Below are 21,298 nucleotides of genomic sequence, written 5' to 3' on the forward strand. Positions count from 1 at the left end.
CAACATAAATAAAATGCTATATGGGTGATTCTCATGAAACCTGTAAAGAAAATGTCCTGGACATATTTAACCCCAATTAAAAATAAAAAAATAAATTTAAAAAAATGAATTAGTTTAAAGAAAATGAAACCAACATTTAGGACCATTACGATTTTTTGCATTTTCATATAATAATGACCATCTTTTTTCAAATTGCAGTAATGATTTGCAGGAATTGTGCGGTAAACTGTGTGTAACTCTCATTAAAATGTAAATATGGCCCTAAAAATAGGTTTAATTTTTATTTATTTATTTATTTATTTATTATTTTTTTTATGTGCAAAATATAATTTCTCATTTGTTTCTTTTAATTTTGGAGTAAAATAGGACCAGGATGATTTCTTGACTGGTTTTATGATAATCACTCATATACACAAATGTAATATATCACTAAAAACAATAAAGAGTGTGTAAAATACTTTATGAGCTTTAAGTGTCCAAAAGGTGCTTAAAGACCACTGGTTTTATTTAATAAACATTGTCTTCCTCTACTGTTTTGTCAGGATGTTCATCATGGTAATGGAACTGAGAAAATGTTTGAAACAGATCCTCGTGTCCTTTATATATCGCTGCATCGCTATGACAATGGCTCTTTCTTCCCTGGTACTGGAGGACCCCTCATGGTTAGTTTTGTGAACTTCCTTCCATAAAAGTATAGTCTGTGAGTAAGTGTGATTGAGATTTGAGTTGGCATAGTCATGTAAGGACATTGCTTATGCGACTTTAGTGCCAGATTACTGTATCTTCTGCATGGATGTTTAAGCTTTGTGCATGTGATTGTGTATTTCAGGTAGGATCTGATGTAGGTGAAGGCTACAACGTAAATGTGGCCTGGTCAGGAGGGCTGAATCCTCCAATGGGAGATGCAGAATACCTAGCTGCTTTCAGGTACTATGTAGAGGAAGAGGTAGGAGTGTTTGGGAAACCTGTTTGGAAACAGTTGTTAGTGATGCTTGCTAAGGCTAAAATGAATGATACCTCAAATCATGTGGCTAGTTGGTATGCTATTACTATTTAAAATGATCGGACTTACAATTTTGCCTGTGGATGATAAAAAAGAAATATTATAGCACCACTCACATTTTCATAACAAAAAGTACAAATTAATCAGCAGTCGATTAAAATAGTTAATCACAATTAATCACATGATTTTTTCATTGTTAATCAGGATTAATCGCAGATTTTGAAAGTGCTGAAATTGGACTATATTAACTTCTTTTCCTGTCGAAATGCATTTAGTTCCTTCGTAGAAAACAAAAGAAAACTATATTTAACAATAATGTTTAAAAAAAAATTTAAACAAAGCATTTAACATTATAAAAATGGAAATGCACTAAAATAGCACCAATTCATGCAACATTACATGTTTCCCAAATTCTAAGTGATAGGTTAACTAATTGAAATATTTAGTCCCCGTAGTTTGCGTTTCCATTGCAATGGGCGTTAACTCTCTTAAATTCTAATTGTGGCTATCCACTTTGCTACAGCAATCGTGAAGCCACTTTAACATGATTTGCCACTTAATTACATTTGCAGAGAACGCCTTGTTTTGCTTTTGGTGCTGGCACTTTCCACTTAACGATACTTTATCTGAATTGTCTGGAATGCGACACCGGGGAATTGCTGATGCTTCACTCCAGCAGGTCATGTGAATGCAGCTTATCAAAAGTCCCATCTGGGTTTAGAACTCACACGGAGCTGAATAAAATGTCAGAATCTAATGTGAAAATTGGTAAAAGAGTTAATCGTGATTAAGAAAAATTTAAGCGTTAAACATTTTTAATTAATCACATGCATTAACAAGTTAATTTCGACAGCTCTAATAAAAAATCAAGTTATTTTTGCAATTCCGTTTGGTTCTGCTCGAAAATTACACTTTACCTTTAAGTCTACTTAGTCTGCATAAACCATCCACTAAATGTCTACTCTATCTCTTTCTGTCTTCACAGAACAGTAGTTATGCCAATTGCTCATGAGTTTTCTCCTGATGTGGTCCTGGTTTCAGCTGGTTTTGATGCTGTTGAGGGTCACCCAGCTGCTGTGGGTGGATACAATGTCTCAGCTAAATGTACGTAATAGAAATTTACACCATGGCTATAGAGTTTGTGTTATTTAATATTAATTCATACCCAGAATATTGTTCCACACCTTTGCACCTTTGATTATATTATCTGAGCTTGAAAGTGACTGTATTTTTGTTGCTCTGCAGGATTCCCCCATGAGTGCTTAAAAATGACTTTAGCAAAAAGACTTGACACTTGAAGTCGAGTCTTGAGGACAATCGATAGTGGATTTTGGCGATACTGATAACTAAAGTGATGGAAAAGGCAGATATCCGATTAATTGGCCGATAGTTTTAAAACTGATTTATTGAATGTTAAAAAAAAGTATTTTCTTGCTGTGCCGGGCATGTATATAGAGGCCGCAAGAGTCCAAAATGAGTAAAATCCCAGATGTGTGTTTGTTGTGCAGATTTTTGCCAATAACCGATATTTCTATCAGAAAGACTCGCAGACTTGAGTGAAATTTAAGATGACATTTATTTGATTAATATAAAACAGAAACGTAATGTCTCTCTTTGGCGTAAGCCCTGTCTGACGGTCCGAAGAAGTTGTATTCGGAACCGTCATATCCTGCCGGAGATAGGAGGCAGGGGCGAGGAGCCTACCCCCGTGCAGGACGGGACTCAACTCGTGGTGGTGGAGGTTGCCGTGTTGGCACACTGAAACAGCAATGTGATAGATTGAGCAGACTTATAAAGCAATGGTTTACATGTGATTGGCTAGGAGTTACCTAGCTAATGGTGTGATGATGTACAGCTGCTAGTCTTCCTACTAGAACTACGCTGCGCTTACATTTCCAAAGAGCAACTATCGGCGCTGATTAACCTGTAAAACCGATATATATCGGTCGACCTCCACTTGACACCACTAAAAATGTATGTCCATGATTTAGTCAATGTCAGCTATCATGAATATGTCATTAAGACTCCTAGGGTTTTTGTGACTGTTATTTTCTTTACCAGCAACCATTATCCCATATGTAAACAGCATTTTAGTGTAACATGCGCCACTGACCGAATAAGAATAATCTTGATGTTAAATATTTTTAAAATACATTTAATTTTCATAAATCTAAATTACATTGGAACATTTTCAGTTTTATGTCGTCTATATGTGTCTCAGGTTTTGGAGTCCTGACCCAGAAGTTAATGGAGTTGGCTGAAGGTCGTGTAGTGTTGGTGTTAGAGGGAGGTTATGATCTCTCTGCTCTCTGTGATGCATCCCAGGCCTGTGTCAATGCTCTTGTGGGAAATGAGGTGTGTGTGTACAGATGCCCACATGTACACATGTTTAATGGACCCTTTTCCAATTTCTGGGTTTGAAACACAGAAGTAAACTATAGGGTAATATAGGCATATATCTGTAGCATCTGTAGCAGTGAATCGGAGACCACAGCAAATATAATTTTTGCGTTTGCATTTGCATGACTTTCCAAAAGAGGAAAAAATAGAGAGAGATGGATTACGGCAGTCAGAGAGAAAGATGCTAGATTTACCCTTAGCAGTTGTATTTGAAACCCCATTGCAAGTTGTTGTTTATTTTTTCAATTATGTCAGGGTAATACATCACAAAGAATAATGTCATACATTTACACTAAATAATAAAAAATAAAAAAAATTGAAAGTTTAAACAGTTTGCTAAATGTACGTTGCTAAATAAGGCAGATATGTGTCATCACAGTTTGTGTGACCCAACAGAACCCCTCTAAAACACAACAGAGCAGAATATTAAACATTCTGTTTAATTTATTCACTTTGCTTAAAAACACAACAAATAACACTTAACTAACTAACTAGGCTAAATTAACTTATACTAAATTAGTCTCATGCTAATCAGGCTGGGAAATGGAAATCCCCCTTCTCAGTCTCAATAACACTATGTAACAATACCTTGATTATTGTGTGAATATGCATATCTGCATGTGTTTTCAGCCTGAACCTCTAGCTTTAGAAGAATTACAGAGGATACCCTGTCCTAATGCGGTTGACTCTTTGAAGACAGTACTGCGTGTACAGAGTGAGAATCTTTCGTCTCTCATCATCTCATTTTGCTTCATATTCACATGTTTCTTTAGTAAGCTGTCTCTGTCTCTCTAGGCCGGTACTGGAGTTCAGTGAGGGCTATGCTAGACACAGTGTCACTGCCATATGTAAAAGCAGAGAGGAGATACTCAGCGGGCAGTGACGCTGCTTCAGCCCTGAATGACCTCACTATGACTGTTTCAAGCAGAAGCCGGTAAGTCAACGTATAACCAAAGACTCAGGTTTAAAGCTCCTGCTACCATCAAGAAAATTGTTTGTATTTATAGGGAGGTATGCAGTATACAGTATTTTGTTTTGTCCTCTTGTATGTGTGAATATGTTATTACAGATATATGCAGAGGTGGGCAGAGTAGCCAAAAACTGTACTCAAGTAAAAGTAAAATTAATAAAAGTACTAACATACAGTGGTGTGAAAAAGTGTTTGCCCCCTTCCTGATTTCTCATTTTTTTGCATGTTTGTCACACTTAAATGTTTCAGATCATCAAACAAGTTTAAATATTAGTCAAAGATAACACAAGTAAACACAAAATGCAGTTTTTAAATGAAGGTTGTTATTATTAAGGGAAAACTAAATCCAAACCTACATGGCCCTGTGTGAAAAAGTGATTGCCCCCTAAACCTTATAACTGGTTGGGCCACCCTTAGCAGCAACAACTGCAATCAAGCGTTTGCGATAACTTGCAATGAGTCATTTACAGCGCTGTGGAGGAATTTTGGCCCACTCATCTTTGCAGAATTGTTGTAATTCAGCCATATTGGAGGGTTTTCGAGCATGAACTGCCTTTTTAAGGTCATGCCACAGCATCTCAATAGGATTCAGGTCAGGACTTTGACTAGGCCACTCCAAAGTCTTCATTTTGTTTTTCTTCAGCCATTCAGAGGTGGACTTGCTGGTGTGTTTTGGATCATTGTCTTGCTGCAGAACCCAAGTTCGCTTCAGCTTGAGGTCACGAACAGATGGCCGGACATTCTCCTTCAGGATTTTTTGGTAGACAGCAGAATTCATGGTTCCATTTATCACAGCAAGTCTTCCAGGTCCTGAAGCAGCAAAACAGCCCCAGACCATCACACTACCACCACCATATTTTACTGTTGGTATGATGTTCTTTTTCTGAAATGCGGTGTTACTTTTACGCCAGATGTAACGGGACACACACCTTCCAAAAAGTTCAACTTTTGTCTCGTCAGTCCACAGAGTATTTTCCCAAAAGTCTTGGGGATCATCAAGATGTTTTCTGGCAAAAATGAGACGAGCCTTAATGTTCTTTTTGCTCAGCAGTGGTTTTCGTCCTGGAACTCTGCCATGCAGGCCATTTTTGCCCAGTCTCTTTCTTATGGTGGTGTCATGAACACTGACCTTAACTGAGGCAAGTGAGGCCTGCAGTTCTTTGGATGTTGTTGTGGGGTCTTTTGTGACCTCTTGGATGAGTCGTCGCTGCGCTCTTGGGGTAATTTTGGTTGGCCGGCCACTCCTGGGAAGGTTCACCACTGTTCCATGTTTTCGCCATTTGTGGATAATGGCTCTCACTGTGGTTCTCTGGAGTCCCAAAGCTTTAGAAATGGCTTTATAACCTTTTCCAGACTGATAGATCTCAATTACTTTCTCATTTGTTCCTGAATTTCTTTGGATCTCGGCATGATGTCTAGCTTTTGAAGATCTTTTGGTCTACTTCACTTTGTCAGGCAGGTCCTATTTAAGTGATTTCTTGATTGAGAACAGGTGTGGCAGTAATCAGGCCTGGGTGTGGCTAGAGAAATTGAACTCAGGTGTGATAAACCACAGTTAAGTTATGTTTTAACAGGTGGGGCAAACACTTTTTCACACAGGGCCATGTAGGTATGGATTTTGTTTTCCCTTAATAATAACAACCTTCATTTAAAAACTGCATTTTGTGTTTACTTGTGTTATCTTTGACTAATATTTAAACTTGTTTGATGATATGAAACATTTAAGTGTGACAAACTTGCAAAAAAATAAGAAATCAGGAAGGGGGCAAACACTTTTTCATACCACTGTAAATAATTACTTGAGTAAGAGTAAGAAAGTATCCAATTAAAAGAGTACTCAAGTAGTGAGTAACTCTTACTTTGACAAATGACATAATAGACGTTAACTCCCCTATATTCCATTACATAATACATAGTTAACATGTATTACAGGATTATTAATGGACATTCTGTCATCATTGACCATCTTGTTTTTCCAAACCCATATGGCTTTCTTTCTTCCATGCAACACAATAAGGAGATATTAGACAGAATATTTGCCTGTCACTATTTACTTTCAGTGAATGTTTTTTTTCTCCATACTTTGAAAGTGAATGGTGACCGAGACTGTCAGTCCCTAACATTCTGTCTAACATCTTTTGTGTTTCACAGAATACAGAAGGTCACATGGGTTTGGAACAACATGCGGGTAGGGAAATGATGACAGAATATTTAATTATGGCTGATAGGGATAGTTCACCCAAAAATGAAATTTCTCTCATCATTTACTCACCCTCATGACATCCCAGATGTATGACTACCTTTCTTCTGCAGAACACAAAGATTTTTAGAAGAATATTTCTGCTCTGTAGGTCAGTACAATGCAAGTAAATGGGTGCCAAAATGTTGATGCTCCAAAAAGCACAAACAGGCAGCATAAAAGTAATCCATAAGACTCCAGTAGTTAAATCCATATCTTCAGCAGAGATATGATAGGTGTGGGTGAGAAACAGGTCAATATTTGTCTTTTTTTTAGACATTCACCTCTCTGCCCAGCAGGGGGCGATATGCAGCGAAGAATGTGAATCACCAAAAACACAAGAAGAAGAATGTGAAAGTGATCTGTCCTTGCGTCCGAATATCCATACTTCCCTACTATAAAGTATGCCAAAAACAGTATGCCAGTGGAGTAGTAGGTCCGATTCCATAGTATTCATAAGACAGTAAGCGAGAAATGCCCAGATGACCTACTACTTCCGGCGGGAATCCGAAGTGTGGATTGGTTGAATAATTTCCTATCCCACAATGTATCAGGAGCTGAGGAGATGTCACGTTCAAACGCTGGATTTAAAATAAAAGGTGGAGAACTGTGAGACAGAAGGCTGTTTTCAACAGTAAGTGTTATATACACAAAGAACATTGCTCATTGTGCTTAAATGGCGCTTGTTTAACCAAACTTGGTGGATTATTTTCACGGTTGTTGTTGTTAAGTCATATATTCTGGTCACGGGACCATGCGTACGTTCCCAGATGTTAGTATGTCCGAATTCTATTTATACTACCGCTTGCATACCTAAAGAGCATACTGTTCTACTGGCCGAGAACTGCATTTCTCATCAAATAGAGTATATACTGTGACAGAACGTGGTTTCGGATGCAGGGTGTTTCTCTGTTTCCCATCCACACATTCTCATATCACATCGCTTCTGAAGATATTGATTTAACCACTGGAGTCTTATGGATTACTTTTATGCTCACTTATGTGATTTTTTTATTTTTTTGTGCTTTAAAATGTTGGCTCCCATTCACTTGCATTTTATGGACAAAAGAGCTGAGAAATTCTTCATTTGCGTTCTGCAGAAGAAAGAAAGTCAGACTCATCTGTGAAGACATGAGGGTGAGTAAATGATGAGAGAATTTTCATTTTTGGGTGAACTATCACTTTAAGGGCTCTTGTCAGATCTGGATGAATTTGTCCATAAGAAGAGAGGCTTTCTAATCATTGTTACGGTGAAAATGTGAAAATGTCCCACAGGGACATTATATATAATGCTGATATATAAACCAAAGCAATATCATGCTTTATTAATGCCTACTTTTGCTATTTCATAGATTTTAAAGTCCCGTGTGGATTCTTATTTCAGTGTAGTTACAGTTCTCAGTGTCAAAAGAATTTAGATCATTAGTTCTGTTCAGCAGTATCGCCACTTTCTAAATGCAGAGTACGCAGCCTGCGTAGTGCTCCAACCCCTGTCATGGAACACTCGCTGTGTCTGAAACTGCCCCCTATCCATTATATAGTGCACTTTTTCGGGTGTCCGCCATTTTGTAGGAGTGTCTGAATTCTGAGTGAGCCACTCGTTCCCTACTTTTGTTCACTCATTCTTGCCCACAATGCACTCATCCACCACGGGGAAGATGTATGAGCAGGGTTGGGAGGGTTACTTTTGAAATGTATTCCACTACAAATTACAGAATACATTCTGTAAAATGTCATTTGTAATGCATTTCATTAGATTACTCAAGGTCAGTAAAGTATTCTAAATACTTTGGATTACTTCTTCAGCACTGGTAGATTTTTTCACTTGTTTTGACTATAAAAACTCTGCCAGTACAGTAAGACAAAATACACATGTTAAAAATACATTATTTGAAAAACCTAAATATCTTATGCAGTGTTGTTTCTAAAACAAGATAAATCAAATTTATCTTGTTTTAAGGATTTGTAGATATTTTTACAGGAAAACAATACAAAAATTATTATCAAGAATACGATTTTTGCCCTAATATCAAAAGTCTTACTAGAAAAAAAGAAATTATGATCCAACGTGAATTTTCTTGATAAACAAATATGATCGTGCCTGGTAACGTGCATGTAAAATGGCTAGAAATAGCATTTTAGCTTAGCGTAAAGCTGACAATTTACACAAGGTTTATTTCTATTTCTTCTGCTCCAAACTTACTTCTCTGTCTGCTCATATGAATGTAACACATTATAAGAAAGTGTTTCACCTCTGTTCAAACGCTCTTTGGATCGCATCATTTATATGTATAAATGTTTTCCATCTGAAAGCACTAAATATTAAATGATACAAATGACAATAAAATGCAAAGTAATTTCTTCAGTAATCAAAATACCTTTTGAATGTAACTGTATTCTAAATACCAATTATTTAAATTGTAACTGTAGTGGAATACAGTTACTTATATTTTGTATTTTAAATACGTAATCCCGTTACATGTATTCCGTTACTCCCCAACACTGCACACGAGCTGTGAGTATTGTTTTATTTCATGCTGAATGTATTAAATTACTTTTTGACAAATCATTACTTGATTAAAATAACATAACATATAGAGAGGCAAAACATACAGACACATTTTAAAATGTACTCTTTATTAATATTTATACAGAATTTTGCCATTAAGATGAAGAATTCTTTATTTACTAAATAATTCACTGAGGTGATATTATTTTAACTCAGGAGACTGCACACAGTAGAAATGATAATTCTGTGGATGATTTAAATTAGAGCCGACCAATATGGGATTTTTGAGACCGATATGATACCGATTTTAGAGCGGGAAAATTCACAGATTACCGATATGGTGGCCGATATAGTTAATTTTTGAGCTGGAATGAAACAGACCTTTTCTATGTGGATTGTGCACCGATTTTGCACCGATATTACTATGCAAAGGTACTCAGAAGGCTGCTTTCTTAAACAAATATTTTTATCAAAGAATACTTGACATAATTATTATACATTGTCAACAAATTCTAGAAATGAACACTGAGAAAATAAAGAATAAATAAAAATACAATAAATAGCTTAAAAAACATCAGTACTGTATGTTTAGTATAAGTCAATTGCTGACCATTTAAATAAAGAATAAATAAAAATAAAACAAATAGCTAAATAAACATCAGTACTGTTTAGTATCAGTCAAATGCTGACCATTAAAATAAATTATAAATAAAAATAAAATATATAGCTAAATAAACATCAGTACTGTTTAGTATCAGTCAAATGCTGACCATTAAAATAAAGAATAAATAAAAATAAAATAAATAGCTAATAAACATCAGTACTGTTTAGTATCAGTCAAATGCTGACTATATTAATACTGCCGGTCAGTTAGGGGCAGGTTGTAAAACAAGAAGCATTTACTCCTGCCGAGACAAGAGAAAAACAGCGGCAGCGGTGTTTCACCATATTCTGCAATACAAGTTCAGGGGAAACATTCAACGGTGGAAAACCAGACTGGAATTGTTCGGTTGAAGGGGAACCAAACTATGAATCCTGAACTCATTAGCTTCCACTCAGCTGACAACAATGAAAGTAGCTACGTGATTAGCTAATTAGCTATAAGCTCGTTGTCACGGAGAGTAAAAGACGGATGTTGTTTATTTTACTTTGTGTCTCACCAGCTAGGTAACAACATGAATGAATGAAATCAACACTCAGACACAATCCACCACCGCACCGTTGTCTGCTGAGCTGCAAAAAGATGCTCTGATGTTTACCTTTCAATCTGCTACATTACTTACTGCACTGACAAACTATAGATGGCTAACTGCAAACAGACATGAGTGACATGGTTGTCAGGGACAAGGTTAATGTTATATTAGTAATATCGTCCGACCGATATATCGGTCAGGCACTAATCTAAATATTCGGTTATAACACGTAGGTTATGATTGGATGAGGGCGCTATGCACCCAGAAATGCTACCAAGCTTGTATTGGAGTTTAAAGATACTAAAGTATAACAAATAAATACAATAATGTACATTTGATAAAATGTGTTTACTCTTTATATTAACATATATATTAAAAATGACAAACAGAAGGAAGATTTATTGTATTAATATATGAACTTTTAAAATATTTGGGCCTTACTTGTTATTCTTATTAAATAATATGTGACATTGTTTCTGTGACAGCCCCATAGCTCCGACGCTCGGTGTATACGTCAGCTTCCAAATTCACTCACTCATTTCGTTCACTCAGTGCTGAGATATAGTGCACTCACTGCCATTCATTATATAGGAAATAGTGAATGAGTGAACAATTTCGGACACAGCCACTCTCTTCGCCATACGATCGCCTCGTACCCGCACATCTCTCACACACGCGCCTCGTTTTGCACGTGCAGAAATGCTGTCTGTTCGTGCTCCAGTTGTCAATCACGCGAAAAGCAAAGCAAAAGGCATGTACACTTAACTTGGATGTTTACATGGATTTATGCAGTTAATAAGGCCGAAGTAGCTGCGATATTGCCAGTACTCCCACGAGGGCGCAGGGTAAATGCGTAAATACGGCTCATGACATGCGGGACAAAGTGCACTGATATATTGCTGCATTGATTTAAAAATTTACACTTAAAAACTAATGTAATAAGAGCCCAGTTACAGAATCACCCTGAAAATGACCATCACATTACACAGAAAAACCCGCGTGAATATTAGAGCCACAACTTACCTCAACGTGCTACCTTAAGCTGAAGCTTCAATTTTAATCTTGAAATATCCGCTTGTCTTTGTGTTTAATGAAGGCATTGCATGATGAAACTATTCTTTTTTCACTGTGCGGAGCAAAGAAAGCGTTTCACTTTGTTTGATGAGCTTGATGCTGCAGCAGTGATGGACTCTGCTTGAGTGACAGTCTGTGACAGCACGCACAGCTGTGTGAACATCCGCTGTCGTAAAAGTCCCATTCAATAATCTCTCAATAAATTACACATTAACTAAAATTAAACCCAGTAATGTAATGACAGGAACACTGTAAAGAAGTAAAAGTAATTTTTTTTCATTAGAAATGTACTTGAATGAGAGTAAAAAGTACCCACTTTTAAACCTACTCTAAAAGTACATTTTTTCCAAAAAAGTTACTCAAGTAAATGTAATGGAGTAAATGTAGCGCGTTACTACCCATCTCTGGATATATGCGTTTAATGGCCCAAAATTGTCATTTTAGCACTATTTTAGCATCTAACTAGGAACAAAATGGAAAAACTGTTGAGGGTGTGAATGAACTTTTGTCTTAAAGAGCCCATGAAATGGCTTGATAAATGTTATTTTCTTTCCTATGTTGATGTACTTCCTATTATCCTATATTTTTTAAATGTCCAATAGACTTTAGTTGTGCCACAACCTGACAAAACCATGGTTTTGAGGGAAGGGACAGTTTCATTCTAGAGAGTATTTTATTGGTCAACAATTTGTTTACAGCCCTGAAAACAAGATGAGTCAGTAATATTTTTGGTTCATTTATAAGAGAGGGAAAGACTATAGGCTCTATTTTCGTGACCGCGCTAGGCACAACGACTGTACGCTTCGTCTTATCCAATTTTTGTGAGAGCGCTAATTCTAAGCAATTTTCGTGCCAGCCACAAATATACATTACAAAACAATGAACAATGGGATCAAAGCATATTTCAAGCAGGTAAGACAGGTGAGCAGGATGAGAGCCAACAGTCCCAGAGTGGCTGATAGAGAACATAAAAGAGCAGCGCAGGCGACAAAGCAGGGGATGCATTGCATACAGCCCATTTACACTAACATATTCTTATGAATGGGTAGTCTTCATTTATATCTGCATTGCTTGACAAGAAAATTGAATATACACTCACTGAGCACTTTATTAGGAACACTAAACTAATACTGGGTTGGGCCTCCCTTTGCTCTCAAAACAGCCTAAATTCTTCGAGGCATGGATTCCACATGATGTTGGAAACATTAATTTGAGATGCTGGTCCATGTTGACATGAATGTATCACACAATTTCTGCAGATTTGTCAGCTGCATATTCATGCTGCGAATCTCCCGTTCTACCACTTCGCAAAGGTGTTCTATTGGATTCAGATACGGTGACTGGGAAGGACACTGATGAACAGTGAACTCATCTTCATGAAACCAGTTTGAGATGACATTTGCTTTGTGACATGGTGCATTATCATGCTGGAAGTAGCCATAAGAAGATGGATAAATTGTGACCATGAAGGGATGCAGATGGTCAGCAACAATACTCAAATAGGCTGTGTCATTCAAGCGATGATTGATTGGTATTAACGGGCCCAAAGTGTGCCAAGAAAACATTCCCCACAACATTACATCACCGCCGCCAGTCAGACTTTTGACACAAGGCAGGCTGGGTCCATGGATTCATGCTGCTGGCACCCAATTCTGACCCTAACATCTATGTGCCTCAGCTGAAATCGAGATTCATTCAGTTTTCAACTGTTCAGTTTTGGTGGGCCTGTGCCCACTGCAGCCTCAGCTTGCTGTTCTTGGCTGACAGAAGTGGAACCAGACGTGATGTTCTGCTGTTGTAGCCCATCCACCTCAAGGTTCGATGTGTTGTGCATTCTGAGATGCTATTCTACTCACTACAATTGTACAGAGTGGTTATCTGAGTTACCGTTGCCTTTCTGTCAACTCGAACCAGTCTGGCCATTCTCCGTTGACCTCTCTCATCAACAAGGCATTTCTGCACGCAGAACTGCCGCTCAATGGATGTTTTTTGGTTTTGGCACCTTTATGAGTAAGCTCTAGAGACTGTTGTGCGTGAAAATCCCAGGAGATCAGCAGTTACAGAAATACTCAAACCAGCCCGTCTGGCACCGACAATCATGCCACCGTTGAAATAACTGAGATCATGTTTTTCCCCATTCTGATGGTTGATGTGAACATCAGCTCCTGACCCATATCTGCGTGATTTTATGCACTGCACTGCTTCCATACAATTGGCTGATTAGATAATCCCATGAATAAGTAGGTGTACTGGTGTTCCTAATAAAGTGCTCAGTGGGTGTATAATAGGACACAGACGGAGCAATAACTGGAAAAGAACCTCAGAGCTAAACTGCACTTGACTCAGCAGTTTCACCAACCAACTTGCACCTATATCAAATATCAAAACTTCACGGCCATGCCCACTCACTTTGCGCTTATGACGTTTCGCATAAGGCTGCGCTTAAGGCATAGCATTCTTAAAATAGGGCTCTGAAAATTTAAAATGCTTACATCTGCTAAAACCCTTCTTTGGCAACTAGTATACTTTTTGGAGTATACTAGCATTTAGATGGCCTCAAAGCTAACATGCACTAACTTTCTGGACTTTAGATGGACTCAACACCACAAAATTCTAATTTTTGATTTCAAGAGATCTTTAAGTACTTTATATACTTTTTACTACTTATTGAACTGTTGATGTTCTCTGTAGTTTCCCAAATGAGCCAACAGAGCATGATGAAGATGATTTCATGTAGGAGCCAGACACTGTTTCTCCTCATTCTACGCTGGAAGACTTCATATTCCATTCCGAACAGAGAACGGACAACCAGTGCTATAGAGTCCTGAAGTTAATAGCGTAAATGCGGTGTTGTGTATAGGACAGGAGACAATCCATAACAACTGTAGTCAAAGAAGTAGACATAACACACTCTCTGATGAACAAGAGAGCTTCAATGTCATGTCACATGTAATCAAATCTCGTGAGTTATGTTAGTCAAACGCTGAGTCATTTTTGCTAAACGGACAGGATTTTGCCATTTTAGCTTAAGTTGCACATGAACCCTAAAGGCAATTTCAAGCAAGGATATCATGTAGAAAGGAAGTGAAAATTTGTGAGGCATTAAGTGAAATGTTTTGTCCCACACAGGTCTTTTCCAAACTGACAGTTAAAAAAAGTACTTCTGTTACTCTGAGATACTGTTAGTTTTCTATTCTAGCAGTCTTTGAAAGTATTAATCAGTCCACGATGCTTTAAAATGGTCTTAAAAATATATATAATTAAGTTTTTGTTAATTGCACTTTACATTCATTAATCATTACAAAAATCCTGAGAGTTTTTACATTGTGGTTAAGCTCAGTTTTATTGTCAAATATTTTTAAAGATTCTCCATCCAGGCTTTCTTAAATCAAAACATGTTCTGAAACTGCTGTTGTTAAAACATTGATGGCTTTTCCTGAAATAATTAAGGATGCTATCAATGTAAGTTATCAATCCTTTGAGCGCAAAGTACTTTGCACTCTGCTACAGTATGTCAATTTAAAAGGCCAGGTAGTCCTTGACTTACAGTACCTGTCAAAAGTTTGGAAATATTGTACTGATTGCATATTTCTCTTGTTCTTGAAAACCATTTGCACTTTCGTTGTGTCTATGTATACATTTCTTTACTAAACAAGATTTTAAATGTAAGAAAATAAAATATTTTTAAATGCATGCGTTGGACCTAAAAATAAAGGACAAGCAGTCAACAAGTTTCCAGCATACATAGGAAATGTTGTTTCAGTTTTGATAACTGTAATAATTTTCTCAAATGTGGGAAATAGTCAAAAATAAAGAATGAGTAGGCATGTCCAAACATTTTTGGGACTGTATCTTAGGTCACTCACATAATAAGGGTTTTCATTTTCTTTTATTAACGTTAATTGTTGAGCTACAAAAACAGTTTAAAGCTATTTTTTGTGTGTGAAATGTTATTAACATACAAAGAATTCCTCTTGTTTGTTACATAATATTTTTAATATATCATTCAAAAGTTTTTAAATGTTTTTACATTGTCAGTTCCTTTTACTGTTCAGGATTAAAATAAAGCCATGTTGTTACTTTTTCAAACATTTTATTGAAATCAAATCAACAGTGATGTGTAACAATGTGTCTGAAGAGTCCCAAAGGGAATACTGGACTCCCATATAAGGTAGGTTATTTTATTTTATTTATTTGGATTTTGTTCCCACTTTTTTCCACTCCATTTTTTTTCTTCATATTTACCATGGGTGCCATTATTTTTGGCCACCACTGTATGTAAATATAAGACAGATCAACATACTGTAAAAAATGCCTGCTGCCGTATATGAGTGAATATATACAAAGTTACAATCAGCCTTAGAACACAGGTGACATTATGGGCAGGTGATAATCAACTGCCAGATGTGTGATAGTATTACTCAAACACATTAAACCATCAAAAAGGTTCAATGTTACATTGTCAAATCACTAACTCTTTGTTTCCCAGAACAAAATGACATCACTGCTACAAAATTATGCTAATCATTTGGTTCCGATCATTCATTTATTTCAAAAGTGTGCTGTCGAAAAATGAGTTGCTCCCATTATAATGATTGGGGGTTATAAAATGATCAACAAGAACTAAAAACAATTAATAAAATGCTTTGGGTTTTCTAACATCATAATGTGTCCCTTTACAGTGAAGTAGCTTGTTTAACAGTTTACATACAATAAAGTGCTTATTCAAGAATTAATAGTCACATACCAAAATGCTATCATATCATCTGTAGTAGCAGAAGCAAAATTGTCTGTTAGTGACATCTGACGGTCAAAAGCTTACACAATAGAAATCCGGCACTTATCTGTGTCCAATAGCGAGACTGCAAAACATTCAAGACAACAAGAGAACAGCAGCAGGGAGAAAGACAGAAGGCTCATCTTAATACCTCATTCAGAAATTCCAAGTAGAAACAAAACACATTCAGATAGTATGTGTATAGACACAATAAAAAGGCTCAGATTTATTGATTTGATCATACACTTTCAAAAAAGTCCAACATTTAAAACAGTGATGAAAACCTTTAAGAGGTGACAGTCTCTTACGTCTAATGTGTTAAAACACATCACCCACAATAGACTGCAATTCTAATCTTAACGCCACCTGACATTCCCGTAGACAGACAAGAGAAGGGAGAGAGAAAGGCAATTAACTAATGTCTTCAGTTCCTAAACAGACTAAAGCTTCCTGACTCCTTATCAAGTGCTCTTTATCTGTTTAACAATGTAATAGCCAAGTCTTTTTTTAAGCATGTACACTTGTTTGTCTGTGGGCATGAGTGTGCTATTGTGGGTGTACATTTAAAAGTCACTGAGGATGGAGATGTCAGCAAATTCTTTGCGATATCGATGAGAATAGAGGGCCAGCAGGAATGCCCACTTAAAACTCATGAAGCTCCACACACACGACAGGAAGAAACTGGCAGGATCTGTCAAGGCTGTACACACAAAACACACATTGTGAAGAGAGTTTTTAAATCTTCAATCAGAGCAGAAATGTCTTCCTGTCAGTTTAATGCGCAGAAAGCCACTTCCTCTTTAAAACTTTTTTGAGATTGATCTGAATGGGATCTGAATCTCTTCAGTTCATAGTTGTTGTAATAAAATATGATAGTGTTGTAACATTCTGGCCCCATTCACTTCCACTGTAAGTGCCTTACTAAAACTATACTTTTAATAAACCAGAGGCAAGTCTAAATAATTATTTGTGGTAATCAGCATAATGCCACAAATACTGTTGATTGAGCTTAACTTGACCTGAACCTGGAATATTCCTTTAATACAACATACAGTGGCAGACAGAGATTCATTGATAAACTATTTTCTCATGTTTTTCCTGAAGCAGAGAAATTTAAAGGAATAGTTTACCCCAAAATTAATAAATACTAAAATATTTTTTGGTCAAATATTTTTTGGTCAACTATTCCTTTAATAAAAGGAGTTTCATCCTCCATTCGATTTTTTTCTTAAGATTTATAGTGAATTAGGACTTACATTTTTGTCTGTTTCTAACTCAAATCTATCATATTCTTCAGCTTCAGAAGACATGAAGTGCATCCCAAACCACTCACTTCTGCACTAATCTACATCCTTTTGTAGTGTTAGTAGTGCGAGGAGTATGTTAACATTGAAAATGCACAAAAAGAAGTTTCCTATGAGCACCCGGATGATGTACTTCTTCAACAGTCAAAACAAAGTGTGGAATGTTGGACACTTAATACACTCAGTGTTTGCGGCTTGCCTTACGTAGTGGAAGGGGCGGAGTTACCTGGTTGCAAAGCTGGTCTGAAAACACATTTGTAAATAATGGAGAATGTAGCAACCAGCGAAACTTAAGTGAAGACAACACCTTACAAATGTGAGTTGAATGCTTTACCATCACACCACACTGTGTGAATATGAACGTTGTTTGAGATACAAGTGTTAAACTGAGGTTAGCTAACGCACTAAAGCTAGTGTTAAAACATTGAATGCGTTTGAAATGTTACTTCCTTCAGCTGTTAATTGGCGAATGCTTTAGTGTAGTAAAAAAAACGTGCGATCCATTTGATCGAGTGCGTAGTGTATATTGTAAGTGCAATTTTTGACCAGTGTTACACAAGTTACTCAAAATAAGTAATCCACTACAAGTTACTTGTATACAAATGTAATCAGATTACTTTAATGTTACTTCATATAAAAGTAATCACATTACTAATTATTTTACTTTTAAGTTACTTTCTAAATCTCTTTTCCTAAAAAGTTATTGGTTTTTCACTCAAAATCAAAATATCTATATTTCCTTCTCATTCATTGTCACACCCTTCAGCTGTCACAGAAACACTAACAGACGTACATATGATTTCATATTTGAAATGTACTAAACAATAAACATTACTTTAGCACAAGTAATTTACTTAAACGTAATTACTTTCATTGAAAGTCAGTAACTGTAATCAGATTACAAGAATTTAAAATGTAATGTATTACATTACTTTTCTTGACTAAAAAGTAATTAGAGTACAGTACAGTAACTAATTACTTTGTCATTGAATACACCAACACTGTTTGGGACACAATCGAGTTTTTCATGCTGCCTTTATGTTCTTTTTGGAGCTTGAAGGTTTTGGGAACAAAAACACCTCATGCATCCTTCAAATTATCTTTGTTTGTGTTCCAGAGAAGAAAGAAAGTCATACGAGTTTGAGTCAGCATGAGGTTGAATGGATAAGAGAATTTCAATTTTTTGGGTGAACTATTTCTTTAAATAATCTCTGCTTAAAAACAAAGACTTCTTGAGACACTCAGCAAAATAGATGGTCTCTACTCACATTCTTTGTGGGAGATGGCAACACAGAGAAAGGAGATGAATGCTACGATTGACAGCACGGAGAAAAAGACGCCTATGAACATGAAGAACTTCAGCCCCTTCAGCCATGTTCTCCAGTAGTCCTGAAGGTACATTATGTGTGTGACCAGAGCCCATAGTGCCAAAACACCTGCAGACATACATACAGTACACACACATATAAACATACTTTAAGCAAAAATGAAGAAGATCAACTGCAGTGTGCATGGTTTTGCATGTCTGAATTTCCGTGACTCTGCATTCTTTATTGCTTCGTCATTCTCACATGCACTTAGACTTGCTGTGTTCCTGTTTGATTCTTATGACAGTGCAATTATCTCTCGGTTCTCCATATGCTCTTGGATTTGCAGAACAGCATTTTGTGTTATTACACAATATAGCAGAAACACTTAAACAACAATGAGACAACCATGTTTCCATTTTAAACTAGAGTGGTGTATGCGGGTCACCAGAGGTTCTGCTTACTCTCGCAAAAGACCTGAAATACTATGAATAACAGATGTGAAATTTCAAGCAGTAAAACAATAATCTTATAATTTCCATAATTATATTCCATGCAGTTTTATGGTCTAATATTGAAAGAGTACATTGAAGATTTGTAGTTTTAAAAATTCACTGGTCACACCATAGAACAGCAGGATGGACCATGTAAGTGAACTGCAAAAAAGTTAAAAGGGGGTTAAAAATGGTGAAAGGCTTAGTTACATCTAAATATGCACTCACAAAAGCTGTTCATGAACATGGATATTTGTCAACATTCAGTTACTGAACTGATCAAATTCTGCAAAATATTTCAGAGGTAGAAAGGACTCTAAGTACAGATGCGCATGATTTATGAATATTTCAGAAGCCCTATTACACAACACATAAACACAAAGGTCAGGAATGAGTGTGAAAAAGGTTTGAAGAGCACTGTGACAGAAAGATAGATAGATAGATAGATAGATAGAAAGAAAGGAGGAACGAAAATGAAAGAAGAAAGAAAGAAGAGAGAGAGAGAGAGAGAAAGAAGAAAGAAAGAAAAGAAACTAGTGAGCTGCCTACATAAATAGCATTTTGGGGGCACCACTGACTGACTCAAAACGCACCTACTTTGCCCAAAAAATGCTCTCCAGGTAGGCAACTCTCTAGGTTTTGAGACACAGCCAAGGACGGTACCTGATAATCCACCCATCGCGGCTGTCCACGGCTGTTTGTAAACGATATTCCACACTAGAAAAGATGAAAGTCCCACCAACACCCCAACACAAGCGTAGCCCACGCTTATATAGGTCTTATTTATCGCCATCACTGCCGTCAAATCGACACCTGAATACATAAGCAAAATATTCCTGTTACAAAAATCCCCAAGCAGTTACTAAAAATAGTTCTCACGGAACATCTGCTCTTCTGACCTGGAGACAGTGCTGGCCCAGCTGTAGTGCACCGCGCTAGTGATGAAATGACATTCACCGGAGTCTTATAAATGATAACAAGACCGCCTTAAACGACCAATCCTCATTTACTATAATTTACAGACCCATAGCCCCTATGGGTTTTGTTGTTGTTCCACGCTGAGGGACAGCACAAGATCAAAACTGAAAACATGCATCCGTTTTACAGAGAACAGCGACCTCTACAGACAAGGAAGAAAACAATGACGAGTCATTCTGATGAGAGGCTGCTTTGATGAAAGGCTTGAACGCGCAAAGCAACATAAATATGGGAACTCTAACGTTGCTAGAATTAGATTACATTAATAATAAACAAATAAAAACCAATTGGCAATATTATTTGTTATAGTTTATAATAATGGAGTAATCGACATTACCACAAAAAAATATTTTTACTCCTTTAAAAAAAAAAAAAAAAAAATAGAGAGCAAAAATCGAAGTTACAGTGAGGCACTTACAATTGAAGTGAATGGGGCATTTTATTATTATTTTTTTATTTTAAACAAAGTCTCTTCAATGACACACACAGTATAAAGCTTTATAAAGCTCCTAGATCACATCTGATTTAACACAAATCATGTTGTCTGGAGTTTTATGTCTACTAAATGTTCTTGGAAAGATCTTTTTTTCAATGGTTAGTCGGTGGAATGATTAAAAAAAAAAAAAAAAAAAAAAACAATGCTTTAGACTGCAGGACAGCCCATTGAAGAGACTGTAAGTCTATCTCTCACAGCCTCAATGTCATTCCCATCAAAAATGGCAAAGATGGCGCTGCTGTGAATAAGGTCTATTCACTTCCATTGTGAGTGGCTCAATTTAACCCAGATTATTTTATTTATTTATTTATTTATTAAAAAGGTGGGGGCAAGTCAAAATTAATTTTTGTGGTAATTAATATTATGCCACATTTTCTTCTTCTTTCAATTAGCATTAGATGTAGGGTTGAATAGTTGTATAGATGCAATAGCAGTAGTGTTCAAATGAGAATTACGGGTAGTATTCATATCATACTATCTAGGGATGCTACATTAGTAATGATAGTTGTGGTAGTAGCTTAAAAGTGGTATGTGTAATCAAGGCATCAAGTTTA

At 36.5% G+C, this 21,298-nt stretch overlaps 2 protein-coding genes across 6 annotated transcripts in view; one reads left to right on the forward strand and one right to left on the reverse strand.

Moving 5' to 3' along the window:
* LOC127446042 (histone deacetylase 7-like) overlaps nt 1-18,723 on the forward strand; it is a 36,673-nt gene extending 17,950 nt beyond the window's left edge. For 2 of the 5 annotated variants that reach the window (XM_051706659.1, XM_051706660.1), the window contains exons 17-23: nt 543-662; nt 830-927; nt 1,989-2,107; nt 3,225-3,358; nt 4,034-4,118; nt 4,199-4,337; nt 14,080-16,208. In XM_051706659.1, the coding sequence (XP_051562619.1) occupies nt 543-662; nt 830-927; nt 1,989-2,107; nt 3,225-3,358; nt 4,034-4,118; nt 4,199-4,337; nt 14,080-14,125 (741 nt within the window). In that variant the 3' untranslated portion in view covers nt 14,126-16,208. Of the gene's footprint in view, nt 1-542; nt 663-829; nt 928-1,988; nt 2,108-3,224; nt 3,359-4,033; nt 4,119-4,198; nt 4,338-14,079; nt 16,209-17,462 lie in introns of those variants that run through there. The other 3 variants (XR_007898093.1, XR_007898092.1, XM_051706661.1) reach the window with 3 other exon arrangements.
* On the reverse strand, nt 16,364-20,373 carry LOC127446045 (heme transporter hrg1-A-like). Its single transcript, XM_051706663.1, has 4 exons — nt 20,170-20,373; nt 19,934-20,083; nt 18,738-18,905; nt 16,364-16,865 (listed from the first exon to the last, which is right to left on the reverse strand). Exons 2-4 carry the CDS (start codon nt 20,061-20,063, stop codon nt 16,729-16,731), a joined length of 435 nt encoding a protein of 144 aa, XP_051562623.1. The 5' UTR covers nt 20,064-20,083; nt 20,170-20,373; the 3' UTR covers nt 16,364-16,728.
* Nucleotides 20,374-21,298: the final 925 nt, after the last annotated feature.

The sequence above is a fragment of the Myxocyprinus asiaticus genome, chromosome 9, assembly GCF_019703515.2.
Source record: "Myxocyprinus asiaticus isolate MX2 ecotype Aquarium Trade chromosome 9, UBuf_Myxa_2, whole genome shotgun sequence".
NCBI classification, from domain to species: domain Eukaryota; kingdom Metazoa; phylum Chordata; class Actinopteri; order Cypriniformes; family Catostomidae; genus Myxocyprinus; species Myxocyprinus asiaticus.